Here is a 27,194-nt window from a genome sequence, read left to right as displayed (position 1 = left end):
ATGTTTTTCACTTAAAGGGACTCTTTGGGCTTTTTAAGAACTTAATTATATTGAAATTAGTATGGTGTCTGCAGTCTTGCCTCCCCTCTACCCCCCAACACACCTATGGTTAACCCCTTAAGGACCAAACTTCTGGAATAAAAGGGAATCATGACGTGTCACACACGTCGTGTGTCCTTAAGGGGTTAAGAGATCAGGGAATATTATTTCCCGTCTCTCATACCATAACATACAGTGACATGACATTCTATTCAATGATTCTCTTTGACAGAATGTTGGGCGCAAGTGCCTAAGGTTCCCAGTGCTCCTCTATGAGGAGCACTGGATTTGTCCATCATCCAGGAGATTATGCAACCCGAGGATATGTAATGCAACAGTGATCCTTTAAGTAATAACTGCTTTATTGAAGATGCTGGAAACAATATGTATTGAAATATTATTTTCAATGTTATTGCCAAATACTGTGACTGTGACTATTCAAAAAACTTTATATTCACTGAGACATGCATTCTATTAGTTTACTAGTAGCAGGGGGGACTTTACATACAACAATCTTTCCACTAAATGTATTCCAGGGGAAACATAATTTTAAGTCAGAACTTTTCAATATCCTGATTACAAATTAATTCAGAGACTCAAACACTTAGACAAATTACACTATGTTTTCACAAGAAACAGTCCCTGAAATGTCGCTCGTTTACACATATATAGAAAGAATAATAGTTAAGGTGTAATAACATTTTTAAAAAATTAAAAGGATTGTGTTACAATTGCAATCCCTTAATAAGTGTATGGGGATAAAAGAAATGCAAGTACATAAAAACATTCAAGTGTCCTGTAAGTCCTTTTGACCTGTCTGTGGACTGAAGTTCAATTTTAAATAAAAAACACTGCAATAGGGGCATGGTCACTTAGCTGCCTGAGGATTTACAGGTAGGATCTGTGTCCGCAGACTGATATAGGAAGACCTCTAATCTAGACTTTGGTATGTATTAGGTAATGGCTATGCTATATAAACAAGTGCCCACTGCATTTTGCTGATGAAATGTGTGGATTAAAGAAACACCAATTTAGATGTTTTGCAATACTAAACATTGTATACGTGTTACATACAAAACTAAAACACTCTGCATCCTTCCTTAGACTTTGAGAAAGAGAAAAAGCAGTTACTCTTAGAACACTGAAGACATTAAAGATGTAGTCATATTAAAGGTACTAAATTGTAACTGTTTTTTTCCTCATGTGTAGAATCACTGTAGCAATGATTTAAACTCTGACTTTAAACATCTATCAGATAACAATAAATAGCAAGCTGGGGAGAATAGTGGCCGTCTTACCACTTATCTATCTCACCCTTTATTTTGTCTTGTTTTTTTTCTCAAACATGTGAGGATGCCACCAAAAACATTTTGTAAATATGAAATCAATTTTTATGAGGTGGCCTAGAATATACTGCATATGTATGAGATCCCGTTTATTTAAAAAATAAAAGGCAGGAAAACAAATTATTTGGGTTTCCAGTACACAGTATGTCATTATGACATCCCAGCCTCAGTGTTCCCAGTTCTCAGCCTACCTGCCAGCTTATAAGCACACACGTGTCAGACAGGAATGCCAGCGAAGGTTGCCTGCATTGTGCGGGTGGCCCTGCAGCAGTTGTGATTTCTGTGGCGTCTGAGTACGGCCCATACTGAAACAGAAACAGGCATATGTTATTTATTTGCAGACACTGTTTGATTGAAAGTATTGTTTGAACATTTATTTGGATTCCCTCAAAATGGAATGATTTTCACTTTTTTTCCCCCTTTATGTCATTTGTAATGCAAAAAGATTTACATATAGATTATAATTTGTATTGCTAGTGCGCTAATCCCCTGGATCCCAGAAATGTTACCAACTTGGTGATTTGCAACTGAATGTGTTTAGAAAATATTAATAGGTTTATAAAATAAATGGTGAATTACAATAAACTGAAAATGTTATTGCACAATTTAAACAAAAAAAGTCAGGTTGTGCAAACAACTTTATGATTTCACAAGTCACAAATCAAACACAGGTGAAGTTACAGACATTTGTCTTACTGCTCTCTAATAAACAAAGCAGTAATTAAACTTGTGTTCCACTGAATAAAGTATCTCTTTATTTAATGATACATGTGAATACAATGGCAGGTCATGGAATAACAGGTATTCCAATCAAACCAAATTGGAATGTAGAGTACAGAAGGAGATCTGGATTCTGTCTGTTCCATGTCTGAACACACAAAATCATTTTACAATGTAAGAGGTATTTCTTCTCTGCTTCCATATTAATTTGCTTCTTGATAGGACTGTTATGGTATATGGACCCTTTATCACGAATAACCAGCCTAAAATCTAACACTATTAACCAGATATTAAAATAAACTAATTCACATTATAAAGGTCAAAGTAGATGTAGCAGAATTCTGTTCTATTCTCCAACGGAAAAACGTGACATTTTCCCCAATGCTCAGCGAACTTAAAAGCAAGTGAAGCATCATGAGAAATGAAATAGTCCATACCAACCTTAGCTGCTGGTCACTTGTATAGGTATTTGCCTGCTAGATAATTTGAAATATATTGCAGTTTTTTTTCTCTCATATTGATATGAATGAATTATTTATCCACTTCTTTTTGAATTTATGAAAACCTATCATCCCCAAATACTTCCCAATATTCATGTGGATCCTTCATAAAAAAGAAAAAAAGGGACATCATCTTGTATTCACATGTGAGCAGACAATAATTCACTTACTCCTCCATCATTCAAAGCCCGTACTATAAAATGGTATGTTGATCCAGGAAGAAGATCACTGACAGTGCACTCTACTTCTTGGCCGTGATAGACCTCAGTGCCATCTTCTCCAGGTAAAGAAAGCTCCAAACTGTACTCCATTACCTGGCATCCAGACTCTGTCTCTGGGACATCTGGAAAAAAAGTCCAGATTACTGAAGCCAATCAATGGTTCATGTTTCGCGTTTCTGAATTTGTATTTTATAGTTTAAGAACTGAACATGTTGTTTCATCTCTACAGTGGACACAGATAATGGATGTCAACACACCACATATTAGTAATAATTAGCTCTGTTTATTCCAAAGATTCAGGATACAATTTAATTACTTTACCATCAATGCCTCCAATTAGTACAATCCTGGTACTACACAATACAGAATTAAAAACAAAATATTTAACCACTTCCACAGCGATATTTATTTTCCTCAGATCTGCTGAATACAAAAAATCAGTAGTATAGAATTTGATACAATACTCCACTCCTGGGCAGTGGAATGGTTAGTGAGTGAGTGAGTGGATGGATGGACACATAGACAAAATATTGAGCAAGCTGAGCAGTAAATAAGAACATAGCATTACATAAAAAATATAACTAGTGTAACTGTGTATCAGATAACAAAACATTTAAAGAGTTTAAATAACATGAACATGTGCTGAAAAAAAATCATATATAGATAGCTAGTAGCTGGAGCAACTGCTAACCAATAAAGAAAGCAAGGTGAAAGAAATGTGAAGTTAGACATAAGCTTATGGAATTATCAGAATCAATTGCAATGACTTGTTTGTTACCTACCCCATTGTAACTGCACTTCTTTATGCTTTGGTTTGCCTACAACCCTTGGCGGTTGACAAGGTCCTGGTGCTACACTTAATGTGCGAATAGGCTGACTTTCAGAACACTGAAATTTAAAAAAATAATAATTGTGGGTCTGTTTTCATTAATGGTGATATCAGGGAACAAGTATATTGAGAGAAAGGCTTAAACATTTGCCAGTGTAATAAGATGACATTGTGTGCGCAATGGTTCGGAATTGCAGAAGGGCATAACTTCCTATGTTTTAACAGTGTTTTACCCCAAACTTTCTCTCCCCTAAAGTACACACAATTACTTATTCATCAGTAATTATTAGTAAGTGAGACTCTTAACTAACCATCAGTACTATATAAAGGACACAGACATAGTTATTTTTTTTTTATATTTGCGATATGGAGGGTGGGTTGAACATACAGTTCTTAAACTGGAGCAATCCGTTATAAATGCCTCCTTTGGGCTCTGAAATCACTTACCTGACTGTGTCCACCCGTGCTAATGGAGCAGATGCGCAGTTTATATAAAGTGCCTGGTTTCAAGTCTTTACATGTGTAATCTGTTGCAGACCCACTGTATGCCACCTTCCATTGCGTTGCTGTAAAAAAATAAAAAAAAGGAGTATTCTGCTTATTATAACTAATTAATGATTTTGTAAATGTATTAGTCAATTTCTTATAGCTGGGGAGTATTAAAAGTAAACAATTTAAATAGAAAAGATGGAGATTAATTTTAAGACGTTTCTATCACTGCATGAAATATGCATATTAAAGAATGAAAGTGAATTTTGCCTAGCCTGATCTATGTATTTCTTGTGATTTTATTATTTTATTATTTATATAGCGCCAGCAAATTCCGTAGCACTGTACAATGGTTGAAGTTGATCTATAAGCACAGCCTGTGGAACACTGAGCGGTTTAGTTCAGTACATTGATCGTGTGCTTTGATATATGCCATACATACATACGCTTGATTTTGAAATCTCTGACATTTTAATTTAAACAAGATTGCCTAGAAAGAAAATAGAAAGAAATAATTTGCTCTTTCTTAGCAAGGAAATAGAAATGGTAAAAGGATAGTAAATAATCTAGCTGTTACAATAAATCAACGGCATATAACAGAGCCAAGTGCCCAGGTAATAGAGTGCCTGTCAAGTTACATCTTCTGGGTCCATTGGGTTTATATTTGATATTGCTCTCTAAGAATCCTGCTCTCATGAGAAAACAGACTTTAAGCTTTGATGACCTCCTTCTTGGAATTCATTAGCTGTAATTGGTAAAACGTGTATAAACCGAGAAATTCTGCGCTAGCTCTCAAGCTCATGACCTGCTCGTATACTGCTTCTTGACATCACCCCATCCTGTCTTATGCTTTCAAATAAGTAAACAGGATCCCTACAAGATTACACAAGGAGCACTCTTAGCTGAGATAGACCTGCTCTTTTCAAAACTTCTGCCATAAATAACACGACAGTGCTGTTTGATTTAACTTTGGATATTTAGTAAAGTGAGACAAAAATGTTTTACACCCATACAAATTTGTGGCATGGACCCTGTTAGATTCACAGTTTGCACTTACGGTAATTCACCTGCTAATATTGTCAGAGTGAAATTAACAGCACCATGTGTTTCAGCACTTTTTAATAAGGGTTCTGCTGTATATACGAGAACATACATTAAAGGAACACTATAGTAACAGGATTACAAACATGTATTCCTAAAACTATAGTGCGGCAATACATGAATAGGTCCCCGACCCTCCTCTCTGTCGAGGTGAAAGGTATTTTACTTATCTTTTCTCCACCACTGCACCAGTCTTGCTGCAGCTGGCCCCGCCTCCATCAATCCATCATCCAATGCATACTGTGCAGCACTGGGCGAGGAAACACCTCTAGTGGCCATCTGAGTGACTACCACTAGAGGTGTTACTATCCAGCAATGTAAACACTGCCTTTTCTATGAAAAGGCAGTTTACACAGTGCTAAGACTGCACGGATATGCCATAGACACCAGAACCACTACACTACTAGCTTGACATCACAGTAGGTCATGGAGATTCATTGAATACAATGATTCTCTATGGAGGAATTTTAGGCACATAGTTGTCTGTCATCCAACCCGAGGAGGAGGTTGCAACAGCGCCGAAGGGGTCTCAGTGCTGGAGAAGTGATAAGTAATTTGTTTCATTTATTTCAATTTCATTTTTGTACATTTGGGGAGAAGGGGGCAAAATGACAAGAGGCACCAGGACTGTAGCGTTAGAAATACAGATATGTATTCATAACACTACAGTGTTCCTTTAAAACGTCTTGCATGATTAAAAACTATTTTTCTATTTGTGCTACTCCTTTATGTGCAATGGGGGATTATTGTTACAGGCAAAGGTAGGTGAAGTCAGAAATCACTTTACAGAGGAAGGCACCAGGATTCAACTTTACAACTAATAACCCTTTATATTTCTATAGAAACAGGATACATCTTTATTAATGTAGATTTTCCACTAATCCCAATGTCAACAATAACTACTTCACTAGTAGTCAGAGAAGGTTTGTGAACCCACGGAAATGTTTCCATATTCTTTCTTTACTTTGACCTTAGATGTTATCTTATCTTCATCTCAGTCGCAACTATAAAGAAATTCTGATAAAAGGGACACTATAGGCACCATTGTAGGGTCAACACAACCACTAGAGGCGCTGCCACAGTTATAACCAAGACTACATTATCTCAATGAAGTGGTTTAGGTATAATTTCCCTGTCTGTCTATCCCTGCAAATGAAAACATTGTCATTTGCAGGAGAGACAATGTTTCCATTGTAGGGTCAACACAACCACTAGAGGCACTGTCACAGTTATAACCATGTTAAACTCAGTTATAGTTCAAATGGATCTCCTAGACAGCATTTGACTGGCACAGCGAGGCGTTTTGCTACGCAGGTGCACTAGCCTCCCAATGCTTCCTTTTCAATCACCCAAAAGCAACCTAAACACAAATCTGCTGTTCATTTCTAATTTTATGTGCATGCTATTTATTAGGCCATTCAAACGATTGTGAAAAAAATATTTTTAAGTAAAAGTAACTTTGTTATTTGTTAAACACACCTTCAGAAGTGCCTTCAGAAATCTCTAATAAGTATTTCAGGATTTCAGAACCTCCATTGTCTTCTGGAGGATCTATAAAAGCAATGACAAAAAAAAAAAAAAAACACAATACTGTAAGAACACAGTCAATAGAAACTTTTTTTTTACAAATATTGTGCAGCAATTATCTTCTTTGGTTTTTACAAATAGTATATTTTGTAATGTTTTGATTTTATACACAAACAGTAGAAGTCAGGTGGTTTTAAAAAAAATAGCATTTAATAACACTGTTGTATAAAATGGTTGCATGCCTATTAGGAAATTGAGGGCAAACATTTATATAACAAAGAAGGGGGGGGGGGTGGAAACTGTCAGTTTGGTTTTGATTAAATGAACACTCATAACAGCAGTGAATATAGAAATACAAAATGAATGTTAGACGTGTGCTAGATAACATGCATATAAAGCAACAGGGGTCAGGAAATATCACAGGGAAAAGCAGATTCGTAGACTTTATCCATATTTGTATTAGAGAAATAAAATAAAAAGGTTTCTTATCATAATAAAAGATAGACACGCTATTCCATTCTTCAGACTATAATGTTAGAAGGCTCACCTACTCCATTTATTGATAAGATAAATCAAATACCATTTGCATTTTCCAATAATAACATTCAGGTTGGTTTAGAACAATAGTACTAAAAAAAAACAGTTTATGTACTATAACCACAACAGCGAAATAATTGTTGTTATAGTTTTTAGAATCCCCAGGTGCTGTCCCGATAGGTAATCAAACTTACCTGTGTCCACTACCCGGAAAAAGGTTCACTCTCTCTCTCGATATCTCAAAATTTCTACTCATCACTAGAGATGTCGCGAACATAAAATTTTCCGTTCGCAAATGGCGAACGCGAATTTCCGCAAATGGGCGAACCGGGCGAACCGCCATAGACTTCAATAGGCAGGCGAATTTTAAAACCCACAGGGACTCTTTCGGCCACAATAGTGATGGAAACGTTGTTTCAAGGGTACTAACACCTGGACTGTGGCATGCCGGAGGGGGATCCATGGCAAAACTCCCATGGAAAATTACATAGTTGATGCAGAGTCTGGTTTTAATCCATAAAGGGCATAAATCACCTAACATTCCTAAATTGTTTAGAATAACGTGCTTTAAAACATCAGGTATGATGTTGTATCGATCAGGTAGTGTAAGGGTTACGCCCGCTTCACAGTGACAGACCAAACTCCCCGTTTAACGCACCGCAAACAACCGCAAACAGTCCATTTGCACAACCGCAAACTCCCCATTTGCACAAGGTTGGATACCAAGCTAGCCATGTCCCGTTCCTTGTCCTCACTGATGTCATTGAAGGTCTCTTCCTCCACCCAGCCACGTACAACACCAAGGGTCCCCGAAAGGTGACAACAAGCCCCCTGGGACGCCTGCTGTGTTTGGTCTTCCACCTCCTCAAAGCCACCTTCCTCCTCTGACTCCTCTTGTTCAGACTCCTCTCTCTGCGTTGCCTCTCTCTGCGTTATTATAAGGTGTATTAAGTAGTACTATTCCTATCAGTTTAGTCCCTGTTACGTCCCCTATCAGGGGACGTGTATATGGCATCGATTTTAGGAACCGGGAGATGGAAAAAGATGCTTGGTTGGTCCTCCTACTTCAAATTTGGGGCACTGCGCGTGTAATCTAATGTGCCACCAGATAGGAGTGGTGTGTTAAGTAGTACTATTCTTATCAGTTTAATCCCTGTTACGTCCCCCTCATCAGCCCTTTTTAGTCTAATGTATCGTCCACTGTCAGTCCCTTCGGGATCCATCCCTCATTCATCTTAATAAAGGTGAGGTAATCTAGACTTTTTTGACCTAGGCGACTTCTCTTCTCAGTGACAATACCTCCTGCCGCACTGAAGGTCCTTTCTGACAGGACACTTGAAGCGGTGCAGGCCAGAAGTTCTATCACAAATTGGCCACAGGTCAGGCCACAGGTCAAGCCTGCACACCCAGTAGTCAAGGGGTTCATCGCTCCTCAGAGTGTCGATATCTGCAGTTAAGGCGAGGTAGTCTGCTACCTGTCGGTCGAGTCGTTCTCTGAGGGTGGACCCCGAAGGGCTGTGGCGATGCGTAGGACTTAAAAAGCTCTGCATCTCCTCCATCAACAACACGTCTGTAGAGCGTCCTGTCCTTGCCGGCGTAGTCGTGGGAGGAGGAGGATTACTTTCACCTCTTCTCCTGTTAGATTCCCGTTGTGCTGTGACATCACCCTTATACGCTGTGTAAAGCATACTTTTTAATTTATTTTGGAACTGCTGCATCCTTTCCGACTTGCGGTAATTCGGTAACATTTCAGGCACTTTCTGCTTATACCGGGGGTCTAGTAGCGTGGACACCCAGTACAGGTCGTTCTCCTTCAGCCTTTTTATACGAGGGTCCCTCAACAGGCACAACAGCATTTCCCGTTTCTCGTCCTCAGTGATCTCACTGAAGGTATGTTCTTCCCCCCAGCCCCAACAAGCTCCACCACAGCTAAGCGAAGCAGTCCCCATTAAAATCCACCAACGCAAAAGGCGTCGAAGACGGGACCGGAGGCACAAACAGAAATGCAGAGCCTGCCCCACGTCAAGCACTCGCCGCCACCTTAAGCCACCACAATCCCGCACCGGACGTGAAGCACCACCGGGACAGATCCGACCACCCGACAAAACAAGTTTCCACCACCTCAAGCCGCGAACCCGGCACTCAGCCAGAGACTTGCCTTTGTTGTTCTAGGTATCAGGGACTCCCAGGGTCTGCACCTGGCGCCCAGAAGGGATCGGATGAGCACAAGCAGTAAACAGCAGCCTGCCAAGCATGTTCCACTATAGCCGATCCTCCACACCATGCCTTTGATCACATGAACTGTTCTCTGCACATTAACTAATCGTAAAGTAGCAAGCGTTTAAACATGTAATTATTTCACCTCCTAAAGAGTTTATTGTCGTAGTTCCTTAAATGCCTTTACCTTAACCGTTCGTGTATTATGTTATTCACTAGTCTCATCTCATGGGGCAACTCACACTTGATTTATAACTAGTGGTGGAGCTGCTGATATAAATACACAGTTGATAACGTGCAAGCTACACCCTAAACATGACAGCTATCTTTCACAACAATGTACTGCTATATACTTGTCAGGGTCTTACCTGAGTTGGGAGTCTGTAGCGCAGATATGTTGCTCACCCTTGCAGGTAGCCACAGGCCGAGGTGGTCAGGTAAGAATTCACCTGGCCTGTGGGTCTGTGCACGGGGGTTGTGCAGGATGCAGTACCAAATACGCAGGACAGGCAAGGACAGAACCAGCAGGATAGTCGAGGGAAAGCCGAGGTCAAAGGATGCCAGAGGTCAGGAACAACGAGGAGTAGCCGAAGTCAAGGGATGCCAGAGGTCAGAATAAACGTAGTCACAAGCCGAGGTCAAATAAACGAAGCAGATAAACTGGAACACTGGTACGACACAGCAACACTAGATCAAAGACTTGACACTGAGCACAGGAAGAGGCTGGGTTTAAATACCCTGCTGATGACCGATGAGAGTCAGGTGAGACACAGCCAAGTCAAGGTGCAGCCCCCGGTGTATAAGCCATGCCAGGATGAACAGGACCGGACTCAGTAGTCTCTGTGTAAAGCTGCTGTGGCTCAGAGGTAGAAATCAGGACTGATAAGTTCCCCGGTTCAAGTCCCCTGTTGGGAACTCCAGGAGCAGCCACGTCTGGCTGTCTGTCTAACAGGTGAGTACCCTGACAGTACCCCCTCCTTTAAAATCGACCTCTGGGCGTAAGTAGGTTCCTCATCGAAATAATCCGCCTCTCCAGAGTCACTCTCAGAATCCATCGAGTCCCCATAGTGAAAGTCCTCAGTATGGAATCCCTTATTAGCTCGGGATTTCCCAGTACCAGCTTCTGGTACGGCTGACGGTCTGTCTAGGTTCCGGGTACAGGTGGCAAGAACTTCCACAACTTCGGCAGGAACAGTGCTCGTAGCTAGCAGTGCTTTTTCGAACACCTCTAGGTCTTTTTTACAGACCGTAGTGCCATTAGAAGCAATGACACAATCCATAGGTAAATCCTTTTCAAGTGGGCAGGAAGTAGTGGTGGTACTACAGGAAGTAACTTTGGTAGTAGATGCAGACGACTCTGGAGCAGGAGGTATAGCATTTTCCATGGAAGCCAAGCCTGGGCAGGAATAACGGCTCCCTTGTAGCTCTTTAGGCTGATATGCGGTGTACACTGGACGAAGAATATTATTACCCAGTCGGAGAGCTGGAGGTCTAGGAGGGCGAACAGGACAAAGCGTGATGAAGTGTCCTCCTTCTCCACAGTAAAAACACAGACCATGGCTTCTCCTTCGGTCCCTCTCCCTAGGTGTGACTTTGCAGTGGACACGTCCAATTTGCATAGGTTCCTCAGGATCAAGTGGAACACAGGATACCTCTGGAGTTTTCCTGGGAACTGGATCATAAGAGGACATCACTGGGGTGTGGTGATAGTACTCGGTTCCTTGGTAACGTAGACTCCGCGATTTTTTAGTAGGTGGAGCTGGCTTGGGCTTAGTGGTCCTGCACTGTGAGTCCATAGCAATAATAAAGGATTCCCAGCTGACAAGGACAGGACTCTTCCTCTGCAACATTTGGTAAGACCAAACTTTGATGCGTCCAGACAACAGGTTGATAGCCGCTCGGACCCTGATGAAATCCGTGGCGTAAGTTCGAGGCTTTAAAGAAAACAATACCTCGCAATCCATCCTGAATGACTGAAAGGTCGTGTAGTTACCATCAAATCTGTCGGGCATGATGACAAAGGGTTCCGGAGCTGGATGTACTGCGCCTTTAAGAGAAAAAATTTCTTGCTGCAACTCCGAAACAGTCTGGGCCAGGCTGGACACTTGCTGGAGTGAGGATGAGCACATTTCTGCGGACTCCATATTGGTCAAGTCTTTTGTCAGGGTCTTACCTGAGTTGGGAGTCTGTAGCGCAGATATGTTGCTCACCCTTTCAGGTAGCCACAGGCCGAGGTGGTCAGGTAAGAATTCACCTGGCCTGTGGGTCTGTGCACGGGGGTTGTGCAGGATGCAGTACCAAATACGCAGGACAGGCAAGGACAGAACCAGCAGGATAGTCGAGGGAAAGCCGAGGTCAAAGGATGCCAGAGGTCAGGAACAACGAGGAGTAGCCGAAGTCAAGGGATGCCAGAGGTCAGAAGAAACGTAGTCACAAGCCGAGGTCAAATAAACGAAGCAGATAAACTGGAACACTGGTACGACACAGCAACACTAGATCAAAGACTTGACACTGAGCACAGGAAGAGGCTGGGTTTAAATACCCTGCTGATGACCGATGAGAGTCAGGTGAGACACAGCCAAGTCAAGGTGCAGCCCCCGGTGTATAAGCCATGCCAGGATGAACAGGACCGGACTCAGTAGTCTCTGTGTAAAGCTGCTGTGGCTCAGAGGTAGAAATCAGGACTGATAAGTTCCCCGGTTCAAGTCCCCTGTTGGGAACTCCAGGAGCAGCCACGAATGGCTGTCTGTCTAACAGGTGAGTACCCTGACAATACTCATACCCTCAGTGCAACTAGCCATGATATACACACGTTCAGCCTAGCATGCTGAAATATAACACACTTCTGTCAAAAAAAAAAAAAAAAAAAGAATGCAGCTTCCGAATGAATCTAAAATGGATGCTGTCCAGGAGGTGGGAGGGTCTGGGAGGGAGGGTCTGCTGCTGATTGGCTGGAATGTGTCTGCTGACTGTGAGGTACAGGGTCAAAGTTTACTCAATGATGACGAATAGGGGGCGGACCGAACATCGAATATGTTCGCCCACCGTGGCGAAAGCGAACAAGCTATGTTCGCCAGGAACTATTCGGGACATCTCTACTCATCACTAAACATTGGCAAGTAAAAATGTAATACCCGCGAATAGAAATTCACACCTGGTGAGTATGCTATGGTTTGCAGTGGCAAGTAACTTTTAAGGCCTGGCTAGTAGCTAATGACTTGACATTTATTTTAGTATCAACTAAAGGCATCCACATAACTATTAATTATGTAATAAACATTGTTTCCTACAATCTTATATCTAATCATTATTAGATATAAAATTGTTGATAATCCACAGATAGTTGATGTATATTTTAGGTTTGCAGAGGCTGGCTGTAGATGATGTTGTAACCTCTGTGCATTTGTGCCCATTGTGAAAATATACTAATCAACTCCTGTACCAAATCTACTAGTTGTGCCAAATATGACAATCTTTCAGAATCTTGCAAGAAGATAAACTTTTCAAATTCATAAATAATTCTATGTGGAAAATAATTTAAAACTGTTAAAATAACTTTAGAAGCCTATTTTGCCGTGATTCTAAAACTAATGGCGAAGGCCAACCATTAATGCATGATTACGAGATTATCCTCTTGGGTTCGAATAGGACTGTCCAGTGGGCGCAACAGCAACATACACAATATAGAAAAATCCAGAGGAGTTCTACAGTTTTATTTTAAATTAACTCACAGCAGCTACTTTTACATGATCTTTCCTAATGAGCACTTTTAGCTTGGCATTAGTCTTTGCAGGAAGGAGAAATGATTTAATACAACAGCACAAATATATTTTATGGATACGAAATTGCAGTATATTTTTATCATAATACTCTAATGGTTTTGTTTTTTTATCCTCGTCTATTTTTGAAAATAATAATAATAGTGATAATAATAATAATTTGATATTGCCCTTGGTTGCAGTACTAGGTCAAAGGCATTGCAGGATAATTCTAACAAATTAGAAGAAAACCATGTGGGATTTAATTTGCGGTGTATTATAAGCAGAAAAACTCTTCAAACAAGCTACTTAAAAAGCAAGAGACTGAGAGCGAGGCTCATTAAGCGCTATCTTAAAAATATACTTTAATGATCATTAGAGGTTCCTTTGCTTTTTTGTACTCACAATGCACCACTGTTCAAGAACTTTCTAATTTGTTTATAAGACATCTTATAAATACAGGTGGTAAAAATAAAGCAGAAAATGGAGATACAATCTAACTGAACAAGTTTCTTCTCCTCTCTCACACACAGAATCTATGAATGATGGTCCAACCTGAGGATCACAGGTGGAATGTCTGGAAATTACTTAAAATATGTATGAAGACAGGTACAGTGTATTATAGAAAATAAGGATGCTCGTCTTAGAGGAACACTCCAAGCAAGCACCATAACAACTTAATTGTGATAAAATTGTTATGGTTCCCAGAGCATCCCTTTAAGTCTTTGGCTTTAGTTATTCTGTCCCATGGCTCATTAAGTGACTCCTCTGGTAGTCAGAAGACCTAGAATTGCTGCCTGACAGGTAATTGGGATGCACTGCTGGGTCCCTTTGTCTCGTGTGGACAAAGATAGTACATACAAAATACGTGTATGTGGCTCAGTATGTGTGTGCCCAAGCGTGTTTATGTCTTTAAATGTCAGTATATAGAGGGATCCCTATGCACAAGTATATTCATGTCACTAAATCTTACATATGTATGCTGATGTGTTCATCAGTATGTGACCAATCCACTTGTGTGCTAGTGTAAGAATAAGAAGGTGTCTGTGTGTGTATACTTCTCAGTTTTATGTGTTTGTTTCAGCATGTGTGTAACCCTCAGTCTTCAAGGTTAGTAAATAAATTATAAAGTCTAACAAATAATTCTCAAACCTCTAAAATTTAAAAGAACTCTGTGTAAGACCTCAAATCTTAGGAATACATACAAGTATTTATATTCGTCCGTACGTCCTCCCTGAAGAAATCAAGTAAGCAGTTTTATTCACCTTCTATCTCCTGGTGTGCCGGACTCCCTGCAGCCACTGCTCCACTGCTGCCTGAGATCATCCTAACTGATATTCTCAGTCAATCTAATGGTTCCTAAATAAAGCATCGGGGTGCTAGTGCGCACGTCTGGCAATCGCTGCATTGTGCCAATCAGCATTTAATCATTGAGATGCCTTAGCTCAATGCAGCTCTATGGGGAGCATTCAGCGTCCTCATGCTGAACACAAAGATGCTGAATGTTGGTCCTGCAACTAATGTAATATGAGGTGACCATTTCTCAGAAAAGGCAGTGTTGGCATTGCTGAGACTTTTAAGGTGACCTATTAAAGCACACCACTTAGATATTGATTATTCACAAAATAAACTATAGGATTTACATAGGTCCATTAAAAAGCTTCGCATACCCCATTGAACAGTAAATCCATGTGCAGTGATAATGCCCTTTACAACAGGTTGAGAGGGAGGTCCTGGCCTATCTGGGCTTGTTGTGCAGACCAAAATTTCACTTGGGCTGCTACTTCCTTCAACATTAGAGGCAATAAGCTGCAAAAGAGACAACAAACAATTAGATGTGAAATTCTAAAGATATTATGTTCCAGTGATACGGAAACTTGGAAGCATAGGTAAATATTGTACTAAATATTAACACCATGATTTACAGGGAATGCACAGAAGATGACCATTAGGACTAACTTGGGATTTGCCTGGTTAACCAAAGGCCAGGACACTAACTATTTCAAAGTAACAAAATATGCTTGTATGCAGGCTCTTATTCTGCATATCTCTCTCAGTTGCTATATGTAGGCCTGCAGTAGTCATCCGGCAAGATTTGGAGAAATATGGCAAATAAGCCCCTCTCACTCTCAGGGTGCTTCACTAAAGTGAGAATTCAAGGTGAATTGAAAGTGATTTTGAAATTGAAAAAGCATAGCTTCCAGTTTGGCTAACTTAACCTAAATTTTAAATTCACCTGGAATTCTCACTTTAGTAAATAATCCTATCGGTTTCTCTCTCTCTATCACTATGTGTTTCTCTATAGCTAGTATGTGAAAAAACCAAACAAACAGAACAGTGCCATCTGCTGGTGAAAAATGAATATATAATTCCTTTAGACTTACCCTAAATTTATATTGTGTGCTTCTTTGGAGACTATTCACAGTACATGTTAATTCTTCTCCAGTGTAGGTGGGTTGAAATACACTGTCCTACGAAAGGAAAGGAATATATTTAATCACCAGTAGTATTCTATAACTGTATATTTGATCTCTGTACATATATCATACTTTGTCAAAACATAAATTGGATATCTTGCCTAAGTGACAGCATATAGATTTGCCCAGTTTTAAGAATGATTCTTTAATACATAATTTGATCTACTGACCATGCAAAGTGCTCTATTTATTTTTCATGATGCACATTAAAAGTATCTAGCAAAAATATTAATGATAACTAGAACTCTCTCATTCTTGGATGTTAAAGAGATATTTTAAGCGAGACATCCTCTAAGCTCAGTATAGTGATTATGTTACCTAGAGTGTATGGTTGATCTTGTCAAAGAATTTGAGAGGGGTTTGACATAACTCTAGGACTACACTCAGCACCAAGAGAACACCCCACTCCTGAGCTACATTTAAACTGCTTCAATAAATATCAATGTCATCCAACCTGGGCGACAATCATAGGCTGAGAGTATTGAGGGTGGGTTAGCTCAGAACTGTTAGTAAATGACTGTCATTTGTTTGGAAAGGTCTTTGACATTTTCTACCTGTGATTCCTCATTTGTGGTTTATGTGTTGACGTGTCTCTGTGGCTTGGTTACAGCAATGGAAATTCACAGAAGAATAAGGGGCTGTAAAAATTTTAGTCAACTATTAATTAGAACATGAAATGTTAAATGAGCATAAAAGGACACTTTAAACCAAAAAAACTAAATGGGTCACAACTCTACTTTCAAGTTATTTACTGGGTAACACCTCTAAAGCAAGGTGAGGGGGGTTTAAAACACTTGAATGCAGGGGGGCGGGGCCTGACCGCCATGCTGACCGGTCGCATGTCCCTGAGGCTCCAGCAAATTTCACCTCCAACTGATGAAAAGCATGGGCTTACCGCTGACAATTAGGCGGAATGGCCCGCAGAAGTGTGCAGGATAGGGGTGGGCACCACCGTGGACTCCGAGATCGGGAGTTTCGGGGCCCCAGCGGTACAGGACTTCTGAGCCTGCGGCCTGCTCGGGGTAGACGCGGGGCAGACGGCCGCTGCCCTGCGCTAGTCTGGTCGCCTTACCACAGTCCTGTAACACACCTCACAGGCCTCGGTCCCCCCCCCTCGGGCCGGGGGGGTTATACCGGCCCCCACAGGGGAGAGCCAGGGTGGCACGACAGGCTCCCCGAACAGCAGGCAGAGTGCCTAAGCATGTACACTGTGCCTCGAACATGGCGACATGAAGGCCCCAGCCAGACGCAAGTGCACAAACCGCCGGTGGGCAGCAAGATAAACTGAGCCCTGTTACCTTGCTACATGGGAACGCAACAACATAGCCCTGCCACACACCGCAGCAACCTCCTGGCTTACCCGGCTCACATACCCAGGATCTGGATCAGGTCTCCACAGCAGCCTTCCTGGGCCTTGAGCCCCTAGAGGACGTTCCTCGAACCGCAGCCCTAAGCCCACGCACACTCCATCAGCCAGGCAGCCCGTTACCGGCCAGAAATGAAACCGGAACCGAGGACACAGGCGGCCGCTCAAGCAGAGCCCGGGGCTTGCACAGTGGAATACACCAGACCAGCCCTCCAATCAAGCCTCCACTCACAACAATACTGGGCTGGAGGCGGGTGAGCCACAAGATCGAAGGACTCAGCAAGCCCTGCTACATAACCTGCCCAGCAGCACGATGCAGAGGAACATGAGAGACAGTGTGATTTCTACGGTGAGAACACAGTGGAGCCCAGCATATGGCAATCCTGCTCACAGATCACACAGCTCGATTTAGGAACGACCCCACACAGAACCAACACAGATGTTCCACCTGTTGCCTGCTGACATACACTCACACAAGCATACTTTCATCGCTCCAACTAGGGACTGTCCTCCCATGGCTTGCTCTCTGTCAGCTACATGCCCAGCTGGACACTCAATACACAGCTCGCACAGAAAGGTGCAGGGGTTAGGGAACTACAACTTATGAGCAATGGCAGGATACACAGCGGTGACCCAGCGGACAATTAATCCTGAATGTGCAGCGTAAAAAATAGCAAAAATAGGCCAAGCCCCCCCCCTAAATCATGCAGTGCCCTCCTTTTTGCCCCCCCCCCCCCGCCTTTCACCCAATTGAAATTGAAGTCACGAGCACAAGTTGCAGTAGTCACTGTCACTGTGGAACTGTGTTCCACCCTTTTCTAACGAGTGGCCAGAGGAGAGAGGAATCTCAGTTCTGCACAGAGGCATCCAGGCAGCTGCTGGTAAGTGTGAGAAAGTGTGTGTGGTTCAGTCTCTGTGTATGGGGGGAGAGGGGGAAGTCAGTCTGTGTGTGTACTCAGTCTGTGTATGTGTATGGGTCAGTCTGTGTGTGTGTATGGATCAGTGTGTGTGTGTGTGTATGGGTCAGCCTGTGTGTGTGTGGGGGGGGGGGGTCAGTATGTGTGTGTATGGGTCACTGTGTGTGTATGTGTGTGTGTATTGATTAGTCTGTGTGTATGGGTCTGTCTATGTGTATGTGTCAGGATCTTATCCTGACAAGCAAGACTTTTTTTCCGTTGATACCGTTTCATTACTAACGTTCCTTCATGGATTATGATTTACCACTAGTGGCCTTCCTTGCCTCCAGTGACCCATGGATGGGGGCTATTAATATAAAAGGGGGGACCTAATGTCACACCCAGGTCCCCACCCATGAGTGGCGGGTGGGGACCCTAATTAATTAAATGATGGGGTGTACCTAATGTCCACACCAGGTCCCCACCCATGAGCAGCAGGTGGGAACCCTAATAAATTAAGGAGGGGGGGGGAGCCAATGTCCCCCCTGGTCCCCACCCATGAGCTGTGGGTGGGGACCCGAAATAATTGAATAATGGGGGGGGGACGACACCGGCAGGTCGGGACCACAAATAATAAAGTGACTAGGAAGAAAAAAATCCGGACTGTAAAAAAATAATCCATCTTCACACATGGAGGGCACCGCGCACAATGATCTCTGCAGGGCGGGGAAAGGCATTTAGTCCCACCCATTATTTATTTAATTAGGGTTCCCACCCGCCGCTCATGGGTGGGGACCTGGGGGGGGGGACATTAGCCCCCCATTATTTATTTAATGAGGCGAGTAGGGGCATGCAGGAGGATTTAACCTCCCTTTTTTAATATAAACCCCATAGGTTTTTTATCCAGGAGTGGGGGGGAGGGGAGTTGGAATTTATATTATGACAAGGAGGGATCTGGTAGCGCATGCGCACTGTTATTTCTACATGCTCTGTGGGTTAATTCCCCTGCAGCACGGAGTCTATTATACAAACTAAACGAAACGGTAATGCATTCGGCATTTGCCCTTTTATTTAGTTTATATTTCGTTTGTAGGGCTTTCGTCTACATTTTAGTAAATGAATATGAAAAAACCCAAATTTCCGTATCCGTAGGAAAACAAATGCACATGGCTAGTGCAAAACATTTTTTACATTATCAAGGTCAAAGGTTACATGCCGTTCTTTTCCAAAAACAATTATGATATGTATGGGTAACTCACTGTATGAAGAAAACTTGGGATCTAGATTCAGATTTCTTCAAGAAATGTGAGTTGGTCCACAATTTGGTAGTCATGTTAGATTGCACAAAAATATTATTTGAAATTGTTGGTCCAATGAATTTATAATTAGCGTGCATATTTTCTGTATAGTTCTCTACCACTGTTAAATTAAAGTATGTTAATGTGAAGATCTCAAAGCAGTTATAGTCTAAGTCTATAAGCATTTTCTTCTCTGAAACTGTTTATGGGATAGATGTAAATTTCGATGTGTCAAATTATGCTATAACCTAAAACATAAACAAAATTATGCTATAACCTAAAACTTAGATTTGTTAAAGTAAGTCAATAAGTCATGTGGTTTGTTGGCCATATTGAATTATTAAAAGTTATTAAAACCTATTTTCAAATAACATGAAAACTGCTGAAAGTAACCTTGGTAAGGTGAAAGCTAGGTATCACTTGCTATTCTGGCGTGACATGGAGATAGATCATCACCCACATGGTGTGGTATCAATATTGTCAATTTTTGGAAATACTCTAATATTTTTATCCAATTGTCATCCTATCTGCTATATTTGTGTATATATCATAGCAAGTATGTGATGCCTAGTAACCTACAAACAAATTTATGAACACAAAGCAAACAAATTTGAAAAACTGGTGTGCCTGTCATACAAGTTGAAATGTAATTGTGTCACTTGGTTTCAATCCACTATGCATGATTACGTCAACCGACCCAAATACTTTGATGTATCAAAAATAAGGTGATGCCATCAAATCAGAAACAGACTGATCCCAGTTTGTTTGGTTCATAAAACATTTTTAATCCCAAAAGTACACATTACATTATATGTCAACAGCATGAAACCTAAAGACCATTTGGCAGAAAGGAATGCCGTAAATAAATATTTAGCAACAGCATTCCAATACAGCTCTTTTGGTACAAATGAGTGAGTAATTCAAATTTGATATCTTACAAAATATAATGCAAAGATTGATCTGCAAGATATTAGGGGCTTAAGTTCATAATCGCCTTGCCTATTTTTATTTTATTTATTTTTTTCAAAAAGGAAATATTTTTGTATTATAACAGAACCGTTAACTAAAATAATTACAGGTTGCTAGTTTTAGCAACCTGTCTCCCTCAAAAAAAAAAAAAAAAAAAGAAGGCTAGTGTCTTGAAAATGAGATATGGCATACGATGGACATTATAGATATATACAGCTGTAATTGTCATTCATCCATTATGCAAAACGTACATCATCCTCCTGAATCTCCAGGGTGTAAGAAACCACCTCATCTGGGAAACATCCTTCTGGCTTCATCCACTGCAGAGTTATCCATGTAATTCCAGCACGGATCAGCTTTGGTGCAGATGGCGTCTGAGGGATGTTGCCTGCTGTATAGTAAACAACTTCTTGGCTATATTCACTACGAGTAGAAAAGGGGTTGTCACATATCATCATCCAATATCATATGAGCATATTTAATTTTTGGTAACTTGTAACTTGGGTACACACTGTTTCCTAAATGCATACTTTATGTATATCGTCTCTGGAGAGCACACATACTTTGTGGGTAAGAAACACCCTTTTAGGATGTACAACACACTGTTACTTTAGTTACTATTTTATTCATATTTGAAAAACCCATATGTTTATTTTGTTACATTGCATTGTTTCTTTATTTACTTTGTCATGTATGAGTGGTGTACATCCATCCTTTCAGATAAGCTTGGATTTTCAAACTTTGTTGCTTAATATAATAATCACATTGGCATTACATCAATAGGCAGACAGGAAATCTGATATAACTCTATTGAATTTAACTTTCCTAACTTTTCCTAAATCCCCCACTTCAGTGAAATTTTGTAAGCAACTATATCAAATTTGACAAGATTAAGGTCCCCTCAAGAATAATAACAGCTGCATTTTAATTTGGTATTCAGCTCCCAAGTCCACCTACTGACAAATTACCATGGGATCTTGCAATATCAGTGCTTTGTGAATCCTACAAATCCTAAACTATGTATAAGATTCGGATGTGAAACAACAGATTTTAAGAAGACGCTGAACGCATCCAACCGCAGATTCACTCGGCCTGACCAAATTTCTACTGTATTTAGCTTTGGTTAATATGAGAATTAGAAATATTTTCACTGAATTTTGTCCACCCAGACAAAATCCTGTTAATGTTAGTAAACCCTTAAAAAGCATTCACTAGGGTGAATAAATGATAATAACAAATTTAAATCACTTTAAGTGCTCTGTCCCCTTCTGGGGACTTTGCATAATTAGCAAAGACCCCAGATGGTGACTTCACTTGTTGGTGTCTGATGGGGAAGGTTTTACTTACCTGAACTTGCCCCCTTGCAACTGCTGCCATCAGCATCAGGTAGGTCTTCTTTAGCTCCTGACACTTCATCTGCCAGGAGCCAACATCAGTGCTGTAATCTCGCACCTACGCAAGAGTAAAGCACTGAAGCCTACAGAGGATCCCGCGAAAGCCTCTATAAGTATTGTCTCACAATGAGTGGAATAATGCCTTATTCCCCCAGGAAAGTGACAAAACTTGACAAATGTAAACCCTCCTTTGGACAAGTTTTGTCAGGTTGAGGATAAATACATAAAGCATTATGGCTTGTGTTCTAGGAGAAATAGATTGGAAAAGAAGAACAGATCAGGAGTAAGGTAGAGAAAAGAAACGTATTAAAGTTAGTTAAGTTTAGGGTGACAGAGCTACTTTAATAAGATAAATAAAAAAAGATAGCTAAAATTGTAAAAGGAAATGACAGAAAAATGAAAACATAAATGGCCTACAAAAGCCCAAGTATTTAGCTTAAAATGTTTGAAACCTAAAATTAATTGATTTAAACTTGCAAGTTGCATTACTGTCCACGTCACCATTGTATCCCTCAGTATTTTCGGAAATACGGGATAGTTCTCTGTGGAAAATCTAGTGAATGTGGGATCTTTTTGGTCAGGCTCAACAAAATCCCCATAAGCAGCTATTGCTTACAATTTCAGCCATCAAGCACTGCTGGCTGACTTGAATTACTGGACTTCAATGGGAATCACTGGTTAAATCAGCAAGAGCAACACAAATCTATTATATAGAAACAATGTAGTTCCTGTTTTTAGAATAACCTTTAACTGCATTGGAATTAGAAAAAAAAAGTAGAAATTCCAGTACAAGTATTAGGCATTAAACTGTCTTAAACTACTGGTGACATACACTTTTACTACAAAAACACATATTGAGCAGTAACGTTTACATTTAACATTACAAGCAATTCTTTTGCATATCCTTCGATATGTGAGGGTTGAGGCTAACCTTATATTTGGTCGTTTGACCTTCTCTGGTCACAGCAGCTCTGTTATCATCTGATGTTTTTGCATAATTTGCAATGGTAACTACTCTACAGGCGGTGCGATGACAGAGAGGGGCAGATGAGTTGTACTTACCTGATCCTGTCTCTGACGGAAGCTTCCATCTTCTTCCCAATGGCCCTTATCAGCTCCTGCTGCTTCATCTGCCAGGGGTTGACGTTAGCGTTGTACTCTTGAGCATGTGCAAGTGTACAACACTGAGGTCTACAGAGGATCCTGCAAGATCCTAAATAGATAGAGCCACTTTGGCAAGCTTTGTCAGGTGTAGGAAAATACTAAGATAAATAGTACCCAATTGATCTCAGTGTATCTTTTGACTAGGTAGGAATTTCAGTTAAATTCGAACACAGTCAAAGTAAGAATATCAAAAAGCTACTATCTTTATACTCAGTTTGGAAGGGGAAAGGGAGGCAAATCTCTGTTAATGGTGACATGAGGCATGTGTTTATTTACTGAGAAGATACTCACAGAATTACATTCTAGAATAAGGTACATACCCGTGCCTTAGTGATATAACAAGGACAGCATTAGGCATGCCATAAATACAATTTGCATTACTGGTGGCACTCTCAGCTATGAAATAGGCATATCATGTATGCTAGAATGACAGACTGCCCACTAGGGCGGCACATCGGGCCTGCCAATACACAGAGCATTGCTCATGACTTTTGGGTGAAAACAACCTAGACACATGTTAATAATGTGATTGTTCTACACTTTACGGGGACTTTTATTTGCTGCTATGCTGCTAGTGACTATCCCATCAGATTTTGTACAGTTGGCAAGTATGCCGTAGATGTGACATATTTTTTCTTTACAGAAGTTGTTTGCTAATAAATAAACACGTAACTATAAATGATATATTCCCATGAATAGTTCAATTAAAAGATCTTACCTTTTACCAATATTGTTGCAAGCTGCTACTCTGAACGTGTAGCCAATAGCTGGACACAGCTTTGTCAGCTTGTAGTGCCTTTGGTTTCCCATATAACATTCCTTAAACACACTACTTCTTTTTCCCTGTTAAAATAATACATATAAAGGAACTGATGAGGACAACTTAAGAAAACGAATATACAATAATAAGTAAGCCTTGAAGGCCTTTTCACAAATGTATTCTATTACCATTATCTTAAAAGGCGAATCAGACAGTAGACAATGCATTCTTTTCAAAAGATTATATTAATTTTACTTAATACGCTTAACTCAGAATAACTGAAATCAGTTTCACATTTATGAAAATATTTTTAACATTTCCTTTCAAAGATCAGCTTTTGCAGCTGCTGCAATGAGCTCTCACCAAACCAGGAAGTGAGTCTGCCAATAATACTCACTTCACATGATGTTGCACTTTTGGGTTTAGCCCACTAGTCATGACAGAGTAAAAAAAAAAAAGTACTGCAAACGAGGAGAGGCAGTGTGGAAAGGTACAGCGGTGTATCTACCGCGATGCTGACAAGGCATTTGCCTTGGGCGGCACTTTCAGGGGGGCTGCAAAAAAAGCCACCCCCCAGATGCCTTGCCAGCCTCTTGTCCTGGGGGGCCTTGAAGCTTGCCGGCTGGCCACTTCAGGGCCCTCCCGAGGCTGGCATCCACCTTATGTGTGAGGTGGGCGGCGAGGGAGCACTCACCCCTGAGCTCTTCCCTGTTCAGCTCCCTTGCGCGCACCGCAGTGATGCCGGAGCCGGAAAATGATGTCACTCAATCCCCGGCATCACTAAGAGGGGCGCAAGGGAGCTAAGCAGGAGGATCAGAGCTCCCTCGCCGTCCGCCTTCACCGTTCACCTGTCTGCCAGACCTCTCACCCGCCAAGCTGCAGCCAGCCCCACTGGACCACAGGGAAAAATCCACTCCAGCATTCCCAAAAGTAGGTGGGCTGGGTGGATTAAACTTTAATTTTTTTTTCATTTTAAATTGTGAGAGTGTATGTGTCTGTCAGTGTATATGTGCGTCTGTCAGTGAATGTGAGTGTGTGTGTGACTGTGAATGTGTATGTTTCAGTGAAAGTGTGTGCTGGTTAAACAGTGTGTGTGACAATGACTGTGTATCTGTAAGTGAGTGTATGCATCAGTGAGGGTGTGTGTCTGTCAGGAAGAGAAATTTGGAGGGGGGGAGGGGAAGATGACCTAGTTTTGTCATGCCTAGGGCAGCACAAAACCAGAATATACCACTGGAAAGGTAGGCTTATGAAGTAAAAAACTATTTAAAAAAAAAAAAAAAAAACAACTAAACAAGATTAAATGGACAATATGCACTTAGAATATCTATTAAAATAGATATTAAGTGAGTATCACGCAATGCCCTTTTGACTAAATTGACTCCATGCACTCACACTCCACCCAATCTGCAGCAGATTAACAGAAATCTGAATTACTCATCTCAATTTTATTTATATATAACCAACTTTAAAAGGAAGACTAAGTTACTTTTCCTAGAAAATGAACCTACACCCCTGAGGTCTTAAGAGGTTCTACAGCTGTGCATTTCTGACTTGTTTTTGAAAAACAAAATAAGGGAGCATGTGTGTAATCCAGTGATTGAATCAGGAAACCAATGTGATGTTTTTTTAAAACCTGCTTCTGTATCAAAGTTATTGTGAGAAGCTCTGATTTCATACTGAATTTAAAGATACTAAGAGGTTCATTTACTACTAAGCTTCAATTTGTCACCAAACTTGAGGAAAACTTTTGTGACGCAAATTTGGTTAGCTCATTATCTGATTAAATTAGAAAACAAAAACCCAACAACTGACTGCTTAAGCATATACTAGATTCTCACTAGAAAGATAATCTGTGCCTTATTTATCAACTTTATATTTGGAAATGTTGAAAAAGTTGGCAATAAAAAAAACAAAACATTGTTATAGTATGGTTTGCTTGTTCTAAATAAAAAAAAATAAAATAAAATAAAAACTATTGTGATTACATTTTACAAATTTGTTAGCCTATATTAGAAAAAACTATTTGGGGCGCACACCATAATATAATGGGGTGTGCATACCAATGGTAGTCTCATTAAATTCTGCATAGGCTATGGTAATAACATCGTAACCTGGAAAAGCAAGTAAAGTATATAAAATATGGATAAGTGACGTGAGTCCCCTGGGTTAACTCCTCTGTGGACGAGTACTTCCTGGCGAACCATGGAAAGGCAAGTCATCGGAAAGAACTGTGTTATTGATTGCTCTTTCCTGACACAAGTTTACCTTTCCATCACCTTGATTCATCGGGTGATCCTGCAATGTCTGTGTTTACATCCTGTTTCTCTCTAATGAGCTCAACAGATGAAAAACTTTAGGGCTATTTCTTGATTTATTTTACAGCACAGAAATAAGCTTCTTTTTTTTTTCAAACATTTTGTAACAAGTAAAAAGTAGTTCAGAGAAAACATTACACGATAAATGAATTTGGAAATTTCAATCACTATCCATTCCCTCTTCATTATATTTTGAGTATACTAAAACTCGTTGTTAATCTAAATACCACTTCTGGCAAGCAGTCAATATTGCACCTGCATTTCAAGGATATTTAATGTGAAAATTGAATATCCTAAGACGATGCTCAATGCAACAGAAAAAAAAGAAGTGAAGTTGCCTGTTCTCTCAGTATTCATATATGATAATGATAGTACTGGGATGATGCGTGGTATTAAAGTATTATAGTGCCACCAGGCATTTAAACAAATGTTTGCATCATTTGAATAATGTAACATTTACTGAAAAGCACTTAGATTGCACAGCACCCAGCTGATCAGCTGTAGCTGCCAGCCAACATGATGAGACAGAACAGTGAGAGATTGGAAGCTGTTTTGCAGGTATCAAAGTATGATCACTGAAGCCATTAAGGACTAGTAGAATATAAAAATGTCACCCATATTTGTTTTACCTGAAGATTGTCTACCAGCATGAAAAAGAAATGCTCTGTTCTTTCAACATTGGAAGCTCTTTTGCCTTATGGATCAATGAAAAAATTCTTTAATATCTGTATTTTTTTTTTAATTCTTTATTTTTGTAGTGCAGGTGATTACATACAGCTTGTCATGCCACAATAGCATTTAACAAGAAAGTCAGGATACATAGCTTACATGGTATAAGGCATTGAGTTAGTCTTGCACTATTTTTTATAAGGGTATAATAACAGGTTTATAAACAAACTTGTGAGATCTATCTAGAATCCGATTACAACAACATCAACAATATGAAGCATACAGTGCTCCTGAAGGGTATAAGATAAAGTAAATACATCTTAGAGTATTATAACTACTGGGTTACTCCACTGCATTGGACCTTATAGAGTCCTGAATGGTCACGGGTATGGCAAAGTTCTGAGTGTTAGTGTATAAAATAAGCAGCAACGCAGTCATGTAACCAACTGAAACTAGACTGTGCATTTGAGGACCTGCGTGGGTTTGTTCAGCCAATACCCAGTGCTGGCAGGCTGCCTGCTCTGGAGGATGCGTGTCCACCAACCTGTCTGTGAGGGGGCCACCTGTCTCCAGTGTAGTTGCGTTCCCACGCCCTTCTG

The 27,194-nt window shown here is 40.5% G+C and overlaps 1 protein-coding gene across 2 annotated transcripts in view; it reads right to left on the bottom strand.

Annotated features, from left to right (window-relative positions):
- FNDC3B (fibronectin type III domain containing 3B) overlaps window positions 1-27,194 on the bottom strand; it is a 296,429-nt gene that overhangs the window by 56,797 nt on the left and 212,438 nt on the right. For both annotated transcript variants that reach the window (XM_063442678.1, XM_063442679.1), the window contains exons 12-20: window positions 23,567-23,691; window positions 20,542-20,713; window positions 15,669-15,755; window positions 14,955-15,093; window positions 6,725-6,796; window positions 4,103-4,221; window positions 3,609-3,714; window positions 2,776-2,948; window positions 1,577-1,690 (exon numbers count right to left, since the gene is read on the bottom strand). In XM_063442678.1, coding sequence (XP_063298748.1) covers window positions 1,577-1,690; window positions 2,776-2,948; window positions 3,609-3,714; window positions 4,103-4,221; window positions 6,725-6,796; window positions 14,955-15,093; window positions 15,669-15,755; window positions 20,542-20,713; window positions 23,567-23,691 — 1,107 coding nt within the window. The remainder of the gene's footprint in view (window positions 1-1,576; window positions 1,691-2,775; window positions 2,949-3,608; window positions 3,715-4,102; window positions 4,222-6,724; window positions 6,797-14,954; window positions 15,094-15,668; window positions 15,756-20,541; window positions 20,714-23,566; window positions 23,692-27,194) is intronic.

This window comes from Pelobates fuscus, chromosome 2, assembly GCF_036172605.1.
Source record: "Pelobates fuscus isolate aPelFus1 chromosome 2, aPelFus1.pri, whole genome shotgun sequence".
Lineage (NCBI taxonomy): Eukaryota > Metazoa > Chordata > Amphibia > Anura > Pelobatidae > Pelobates > Pelobates fuscus.
This window is presented reverse-complemented; position numbering and strand designations above follow the sequence as displayed.